This window comes from Lactuca saligna, chromosome 3 (assembly GCF_052625555.1).
Source record: "Lactuca saligna cultivar CGN05327 chromosome 3, ASM5262555v1, whole genome shotgun sequence".
Lineage (NCBI taxonomy): Eukaryota > Viridiplantae > Streptophyta > Magnoliopsida > Asterales > Asteraceae > Lactuca > Lactuca saligna.
This window is the reverse complement of record NC_136419.1, coordinates 70,341,734-70,351,550: the sequence shown is the minus strand read 5'-3', so window position 1 is coordinate 70,351,550 and position 9,817 is coordinate 70,341,734. Positions and strand designations below refer to the sequence as shown.

Sequence of the window (9,817 nt, the reverse complement as noted above, 5' to 3'; positions counted from 1 at the left end):
AGCGAGACTTATTTACTCATACTTTGAATATGAAAATGAGGATGTGGCTTATTGTTCTAATCAACAACTTGTTTTTATTTGTCAAGACTTCCAAATGTTGTTGACGTTCTTCTAGAAGATGTTTCCTTCAACATTTCTTGAAGTTTTTAGTGATCTTGTAATGTTTAGATTATTTTTGTTAGAAGGGTCTGGTGAAGGTATTAGCTCGGCAAGTGTTTAGACTACCCCTCATAAAAGATCACCATAAAATGCTTTTAGGGAAAAGAAAAAAAAAATCGTGTGAGAGGTCACCACTTTTGTCTCTTCCTTTTCTAATTCTTTTCTTTACAAATAATTTATCTTATTAAAAAGGAAGAATAATATTTATTAGAAAATAAATAAAATACCTAAAAAAACATAAAATATATACTACAGATCAATATTCATATAATTTTATGTTTTTTTTTTAAATAAAAAAATTTGGATTTAGTTGTGTTGGTATGCAAAAAAATTGGGTTTAATTGGATTGTGTAGATGGAAGAAAAAAAACTATTTTTTTATTAGATACTTGGGTTGTGTTAGATTGTTGGAAATATGATTTATCAAGATAATTAACTTTTCGATATGTTTACATCTGGGTAACTATCTTTTTTTTGTACATATGTAGGTAACAAACTTTTTGGGAGTGTTCACATATGACAATTATGACCTGTTATAACAGGTTAAATCCTAAATGTGAACGCTTTCAACAAGTTTGTTACCTAGATGTGTACAAAAAAATAGTTACCCAAATATAAACAAAACGAAAAGTAAAAATTAAATTACATGAATGGTCCCTGTAGTTTGGGGGAATTTGTAGTTTTGGTCTCTAAGTTATTTTTTTAAACTTAAATGGTTCCTATTGTTTATTTTTGTTGCGCGTTTGATCCCCATCTTACCTAAAAATACTATTGTGCCCTTATTAATTTATTTTTTTAATAAATTTACTTATCTATGTTTATTTTTTTACATATTTATAAAAATTAATATACCACACATATTTGTATCTCCTCGGATGATCCCTACTATTTATTTTTTAATTAATTTAATTTTTTAACTTGGAAGGTCCCTACTATTTAATTTTGTTACGAACTTGATCTCTGTCTTACCTAAAAAGACTATTGTGCCCTTATTAATTTTTTTTAATTAATTTTCTTGTTTATGTACTTATGCTTTATATGTTTAAGAAAAATTAGTAGACCTCACATATCTATATCTCCTCACCATCCCATCTTTCATCATTTTCAACTTCTATTTATTTTTCATCTTTAGTGATATCGACGTCTTCATCATCACTTCTTTTTTTGGTTCTTCAACTCCGTCGAAACAACACCACAACCCACTAAATATGAAGAGACATTAGGTTATGGTGTTGGTTCTCCAGAGTTGAAGTACCAAAAAAAAGGACGGTGAAGACGTTGATGTTACTAAATATGAAAAAGAAATAAAAGATGGGGATGATCGGAGATGAGATGGTGAATGGTAAGACTCAAATTAAATTTCTCAAATGTGGTTTCAGGTTTACGGTGATAAGATACATATATGTGGGGTATATTAATTTTTTTATAAAAAATAAATACATAAATAAGAAAATTAATTTAAAAAATTAATAAGGAAAAAATAGTATTTTTAGATAAGACAGAGACCAAACGCGTAACAGAAATAAGCAGTAACGATCATCCAAGTTAAAAAAAATTAATTAAAAATAAACAGTAGAGATCATCCGAGGAGATATAAATATGTGTGGTCTATTAATTTTTTTAAATATGTATAAAATAAATACATAGATAAGAAAATTAATTAAAAAATAAATTAATAAGGGCACAATAGTATTTTTAGGTAAGACGGGGACCAAACACGCAACAAAAATAAATAGTAGGGACCATTTAAGTTAAAAAAATAAATTAGGGACCAAAACCACAAATTCCCCCAAACCACAGGGACCATTCATGTAATTTAATTTTTAATTTTCATTTTGTTCATATTTGGGTAACTATTTTTTTTTTTTTTACACATCTAGGTAACAAACTTGTTGAAAGAGTTCACATCTAGGATTTAACCTGTTATAGCAGGTCATAATGATCATATGTGAACACTTCCAAAAAGTTTGTTACCTACATATGTACAAAAAAAAGATAGTTACCCAGATATGAACATACCGAAAAGTTAATTACCTTGATAAGTCATATTCCCTAGATTGTTATATGTATAGGCTATAGCCTATGGCTCGGCAAATATCAAACTTAAGCCTTTGAGATCGAACCTAAAATTACAACAAAAGGTTGATATATTTTTCCAAAATATATAACAACTTACACCATATTTTACCACTCTCAAACATCTATTTTTATTTTTCAACCCACATTATATATATTTTTTTCTATTAAGATCAAGGACTATACATATAAGTGAACTACTATTTTTATTTTATTTTATTCTTTTTTTCTGTTAAGATGCAAGCACTATACAAAAATGAGGCCACACCAATCTTTGAGAGATTAGGGGGCCAATAAAATAAATTTGTTCAATAAAAAAAGTAATTTGTAATTTTTTACAACCAAAATTGGCAAACCCATCTTACTATGGTTGCTCGGAATAAGGTCGTTTTGCCCCGTTATTGCCAAGCTAGAGGGTAGATAACATCATGGTAACGGGATGAACGTCACCCTCAGCCTGCATTATATTATCCCTCGTTATCATGAGAACAACTTGCAATGCGTCTTCTTCTTCTCTACTCTTCTTTTTTCTTTGGCTTCATGTCAGCATGTCAGGAAAACCTAATTTTTTGTAACTTTTCCAAAATGATCTTTTGGTCTCTGAAAAGCTGCCAAACACCCCTATAATCCCCACAACTACGTTGAAGGCATCTTCTTTTCTTATTTCTGATGTGACACCATGATAACGGGTGTCTATACCGAACAGCCTAAACCAATGACTCGTCATGTTTTTTTAGTTATCTCGCAGTGTTTTCAGTTTATTTCATTTATAACACATGTTTACACTTGATAAAGAGATTTAAGCTTTTTTTTTTTTCTTTTTTTTTTTTAATAAATTAGCATTACAAAGTATTCAAATTCAGCGAGACTATAGATTTCTCACAACCAAAACCTCATATCACTTATATAATTTCCCCTAAATATTAATAATATAACTTTCATCAAAAACATATATTTAATTTACATCAAATATAAAATTCCAAACCAACTTCAAACGAACACCACACATTAATAAATTCACAAAAAATCAATTCTTTAAACTACCCCATATGCCCTAAATGTACACAAACTATAATACATAAATTAATTGCAAGCAATATTGCATCCAAATGCACAACCATATATGTCGCCCTCCATGCAAATATGTTTCCTAACGCCTCTAAACTAATTAATTGGCAGCCATCAATGACCCCAATTCACTTTAATAACACCAAAATACATCGACTCAAAAGTTAAGAGTAACACCCAGTGAAAACCCATCTGGGTTTCTTCATTTTCATCGTGTTCTATCCAAAGTTCTCGAAAGAATCCCAATTTCATGCATTCTTTGATATCAATTTGCAAAACCCAGAAGCGAAATCTTGAAATCTCACAAAAGGGTCAAGTTCTTGCACATGAAACGGGAAAGATTTTGAAGATCGTTGCATCGTTTTTTCTTCAAGTTTGATAAAAATGGAGGCAGATGAAGGGAAATCATTGGTGGAAACACCAACATGGGCTGTTGCTAGTGTCGTATCTGTCATGGTTCTTGTTGGATTCTTCATGAATGCAGCTCTTCGACACATTGAGAAGGTAAAAGTTGCAAACTTTTGAACTTTTTTTCAACAATTTTGACTGATTTTGGTCTTTGTCGCACACAGTGGTTGTATAGAACAAAGCGGAAAGCTCTTTTTGCTGCTCTAGAAAAGATTAAAGAAGGTTAATGATCTTTCTTCAATTTAAAGATTTTTCGTAATTGTTTCTTTTGATTTTATTCATTTGGGTTGTTTAATTGTGAGCAGAATTAATGCTCTTTGCGATTCTGTCATTACTGATGGGTCATTGGATCGTCTATATTTCAAAGATTTGTGTTAAATCGTCAGCAATTAGCAGCCGATTTTATCCATGTTCCATTGATAAAAGCTTTATAGTTACAGAGGCAGTTGATGATCGAATATCTTTCAATAATCATTCTAATTACTCTGTTTCTAGACAGCTTTTGAGCCATACACACACCCAAATCTGCCCTGAGGTGGGTATTTTAGTAATTTCCTTTAATTTCTATGCATTTCTTCCCTTTCGCCTGTTTGCCATGGTGACAAATTACTTACAACAAAAGGGTATTTTAGTCATTTTATTAAGTGTACATTTGGTAGTATATTTGAGCTTCGAGCCAAACATTGCAAGTTTTATAAAGAAGGATTTGTAGTTTTTGGCATCAAAATATTACAAAGGTCAAAAGCATAATAGCGTATGTTTTAGTTGTAATGGATTTTACTTTCTTACACAATCTTTTTCCTATCTCTTAAAGATTGTGGATCTTATGACCATTTAAGAAGTGTCATGGATGGCAATTTTCAAAATTATTTTTGTGACTTAAATAGTTAGAATCAAATAAACGATTATTAAAGTTAGAATCAAATAAGTGCTAATAACAAACACAATCAAATAAGGGCGGATAACAAACACAACCAACAAAGAGAAGATAACAAAATGAAAATCTTCATAAAGTTTTTATATTCTATTCTCATTAAAGATTAAGTCATATGATTTTTTAACATAAAATACAAAAGAGTAGCAGCTGTTTATTCATCCGGATTATAACAAATAAAAAGTAAACAATTGGTAAAAGCAATGTAATATGGCTTTTTTGAAAATTTGATCAAAATTTAAGGGTTTTTTTCTCCTAAAATTACTACTTTAATAATTGTAATTTCATATTATTTTATTATCTTACTATAATCTTATCAAATTCTCTCTCTTTTAAAAATATAATTTTAATTTACTAAAATATGTTAAATAATGTGGCCTAGTAATGGTCATTTGGTATGAAAAACTCCACGATTGAGTTGATTCAAATTCGAATCTCACACGTTCCAACTTTAAATTGACATGTCTTTAAAACAATACCATACTATAAAATCTATTTAACAAATGATATTATTTTAGTGTAATATTGTTGTATATTACTTGTCTAGCACATGATACTATTTTACTTTAATCATAGTGTATACTCTCTATTTGTCTTTGATGGAAAACAAGTGTTTTCCAACATATTCTCTAATCAAGATTTTTATGAAGACAATTGTTTTATATAACTATTATTATTATTATTTTTTACTTTAATCTTATAGCAACATAATATATTTTTTTTGTTTTTACCCTTTACTTTACCCGCTAAAATCCCAAATTTGTAAACTTTGAAGGGTAGTTCATCTTTTGCTTCAAAAGAAAGCCTTGAACAGCTTCATCGATTCCTATTTGCTTTGGGTGTAACACATGTAACTTACAGCTTCGTTGCAATTGCACTCGCCATGATCAAGGTTCGCATAATCTCTCTTCATAAATTTAATCACTTTCTTCATCAATTCTCTAAAAAAAAAACGTTCTTTTTTGGTCCAATTAGATCTACAGCTGGAGAATTTGGGAAAATCAAGCCAAATCCATGGCTCAACCTCCACCACAAGGTACAATTCGACTTACCCATTTGAATTTTTACAATTACAACAGTAACTTTTTCAAATTTTGATCAATCGATGTGATTAGGAATGAGAAGATTATCTACTTTTATTTATCGTAACACTGCTCATCCATGGAGTCAACACAATATCCTCGTTTGGCTGGTAATCTCATAGTTTCATGATAATAAAACCATCTTTCCATTTATGGAAAGTTTTCCGATTCCTTTATGAGGAAAATTGCTAAACCATGTATAATATTCAGCTTTGTTTCAGCAGACAGATTTGGAGTTCTATAAATAGAACCGATTACTTAGCTTTGAGATTAGGATTCATAACAGTAAGATATTTTTTCAATTCCCCTTCAAATTCTTGACTTACAAGTAACATTTGAAAGTGTTCTTTTCCATTTGAGTAAATTACACGAATGGTCCCTATGGTTTGGAATAATTTACACTTTTGGTCCTTAACTTACTTTTTTAACTCGAAAAATCTATACTATTTGTTTTTGTTACGCGTTTGGTTCTTACTGTTTGTTTTTGTTACTCGTTTGGTCACTGTCTTACCTAAAAATACTATTATTTAAATAGGGAAAAATTGTGGGGTAGGTAAGATAATGTGAGGAGGGTTGGGTTTGGTATGTGTTTATTTAAATAATTTAAAAAACCAATGGCAAAATAGTTTTTTAGGTAAGACAGAGACCAAGCGTATAACAAAAACAAACAGTAGGAACCTTCCGAATTAAAAAAATAAGTTAAGGACTAAACGTACAAATTATCCTAAACCATAGGAACCATTCGTGTAATTTTCTCTTTCCATTTATATATCTTTTTCATGAACTCGTTATAGACTCATAACCTACCATTATCATACGACTTTCATAACTATATGCTTCGAAGCATGGAGGAAGAGTTTCGGGATATTGTTGGGATAAGGTATAAAATTACGTTTTTGTCCTCGTATTCTTTCATCCGTTTCAATTTTTTACTATAAAAGTAGCTTTTCGTTGCTTAAAAGATTATATTTCTTTCTTGATAAAGGGCACTCATGTGTCTCTATGTATGCATCTTTTCTCGAGTATTTTGGGGATAAAATCGTCTTTTCTTTGCTACATGCAGCATCCCACTATGGATTTTTGCCATTTCGTGTGTTCTTCTTGGTTTTCATGGTAACTTTTTGTGTGCATAAACATAAACACGTGTTTAATTATGAGTTTTCATTTGTTGAATGAATCTCTAATATTATTGATGTTTTCTAGGTACATATATATACTTCTGGTTGTCGTTTCTTCCAGCAATTGTAAATACTCGATCATTAAACCTCTCATTTTACATGCATTCAAAACTACGCTTTTTAATTTCCTTACGTTTTCTCCTTTGTTTGGAACTTAATTAACAAAATGAACAAAAGTTCATTGTCCTCGTGGGTACTAAACTACATCGGATAGTAATAAAACTGGCTGTTGAAACCAAGAACACAAGTCAAAGTCAAACCACAGAAACGCATCGAATTAACTTGAGAGATGAACTCTTTTGGTTCGGAAGACCGAGGCTTCTGTTACGATTGATACAATTCATCTCTTTTCAGGTGATCGAATCAAAACAATCTTTAAAATTTCATATTTTTCACTCAAATTTCTTTATAGCTAATAACACGTAATTGCAGAATGCTTTTGAAATGGCGACATGTCTTTGGTCCTTGGTAACGCCCTTTTCCTACTTTTTAATTTTATACGACGCAAAAAGAAAGATTAGTGAAATGTTTCTTATTTTGTTTAACTTGTAGTGGGAGGTGAATGAAACTTCTTGTTTTACAAAGGACCATAGTGTTCTTATGATTCGCTTGACGTTTGGGTAAATATATTCTTGAAAAAAACTCGATTTGATCCTAATCTGGCAAAAAAAATCTTGTTTTTAATTCACACTTTCATTTTATGTTTTCTTTTTTCAGGATTGTTTCGCAGTTTTGGTGTAGTTTCATCACATTTCCTCTCTATGTCATTGTTACTCAGGCATGATCAAAATCAAACTGGCTACTGAATTCTGTTTGCACATTTTTCTTGAATATTTTATGTGATTTGCAGATGGGTTCTCAGTTCAAGAAAACGATAGTGTCTGAAAACGTGAGAGAATCATTGCACACGTGGCGGAGGAGGGTGAAGGAGAAACACAGACATGATTCCACTTTCGCTCTCCTTCCAGCGACATCATCCACCATGTCTTTAGACTCGATGGTGGATGATGATTATGATGAGATTGTGCCAATATCAAGTCCAGATGATTTCTTCGAAGAAAGTCAAAGTCAAGTTGTTGAAGTTTCTACACATGATGAAAATGCTCAATTAGTTCCGGGTAGGGATGATGATAATGATTGTGATGAGATAGATGTTTCATGTGATTCAAAAAGATTTGAACCCGTAATTTTGAAGTCATAGAAATCTAGTAATATATACGTACCAAGTTATGGTGGCATTATGTTTTTGTATGGATTCTTGTTGTGAAGAAATATGATATGCATCTATTTATAACAATCCACGTTGGGGAGGTGTTGGGGAAAACGTATGTTGATGATCAATTTGGATAACAAAATGATCATATGAGAAACTTTCTTTAACTAATAAATCTACGCACCTAGTCAAACTACTTTTCACATTTTTTTCAAATCTACATTTATGGACCCTAAACTTATATATGTTTGTCATATTTAACTCACAATCTCCACCTTGGCAATCATAGTAAATTTAACCATAAGTTTTCAATACAAAAATTTAACCAAATGTGAAAAGTGTATACCTCCCAACCGAACTTGAAATCGAAAATTATGAACTGTCAACCCGTATACACCCAAACCTTTCGAGACGATCATGTTTTTCACACGAAAAACTACCTACAGAATTTTTCCGTAGGAAAACACCTATGGAATAGCTACAAGTTGCCTACAAAATAAAGTTGCCCTACTTGAACGACAGATTTACAGCCGAATAGCTATAGAAAATAATTTTGTAATTATTCTGTAGGTAATTTGCTACAAAATACTTACGGAAATGAGGAAAACGGATTTATTTTAAAATTTTATGTACTCTGTAGTAATTAGCTACAGAATACCTACGGAATAAAAAAAAAGAGGGATATTTTCAAATTATGTAGGTAATACATAGTAAACATTTTTATCTCCCTCCTTATTCTCTAGGTTATTACTAATATCTTTCATTTTAATTTCTATTATTATTATACTTATAACTATAATTTATATTTATTGTTACATTTATAATTATTGTTTTACTTTTACTGTTAAAATTATTATGTTTTATTTTATTATTTTATTATTGTTATTATATAAAATATACTATTATTATTATTATTATTATTATTATTATGTTTATATGTACTTGAAACGATTCATGAACTTTGATGATCAATACGGTTGTATATATGTTTATATGATGTATAACTTGTTGAAAACAAAATAATCAAAGTATAATATTGTTGTGAAAAAGTGAAGTGAAAAAACAATAATTGACCACCAAAAAATAGAAAATAGAAGAACAATCGTAGGCAATCTGTAGGTAGATACATACGGATTACCTACAGATAACGTTCATTCGTAGGTAATTTGAAGGTATTTACTTATATTTACCTACAGATTACTTACAGTAATTTTTTTATTTTCTATTTTTGTTGGTCAAATGTCATTTTTTTCGTTTCATTTATTTCACAACATCAGTATACGTAGATTACTTGGTAGGTATTTACCTATATTTACGTATAGATTACCCTGGCTCCGAGTATCTGCTTTACTCAATCCCTAAACATGAACAACTCCTTAGATTCAACTTAATACTACAAACCCTAAGACTCAATGAAACATCCATAAATTTTACGTCAAATTTAAACTTTTTAATCATAAATAAAAACCAAATAGCATTTTTTACAAAATGTTTTTAAATCATTATCCATCAAAGTGTCCCAAAAATCATAAAATAAGGATGAAGAGCGGTACGGTCACGTCTTCGCATTTCCATGATCTCCTGAAGTATCCGAAACAATAAAGTGGAAACTGTAAGCCCGATGGCTTAGTGAGCTACCCCCAAAATACCAATACCACACTAACAATACCATATCAGTAATAATCAATCAATCAACATGC

The 9,817-nt window shown here is 30.3% G+C and overlaps 1 protein-coding gene across 1 annotated transcript; it reads left to right on the top strand.

Moving 5' to 3' along the window:
• The first annotated feature begins 3,341 nt into the window (after positions 1-3,341).
• Positions 3,342-8,201, top strand: LOC145036834 (MLO-like protein 4). The gene is made up of 15 exons (XM_078985331.1): positions 3,342-3,806; positions 3,875-3,932; positions 4,016-4,245; positions 5,420-5,536; positions 5,620-5,680; positions 5,760-5,836; positions 5,937-6,011; positions 6,521-6,606; positions 6,790-6,839; positions 6,930-6,970; positions 7,082-7,258; positions 7,337-7,372; positions 7,457-7,524; positions 7,622-7,682; positions 7,755-8,201. Exons 1-15 carry the CDS (start codon positions 3,687-3,689, stop codon positions 8,103-8,105), a joined length of 1,608 nt encoding a protein of 535 aa, XP_078841457.1. The 5' UTR covers positions 3,342-3,686; the 3' UTR covers positions 8,106-8,201.
• The last annotated feature ends 1,616 nt before the right edge of the window (positions 8,202-9,817 follow it).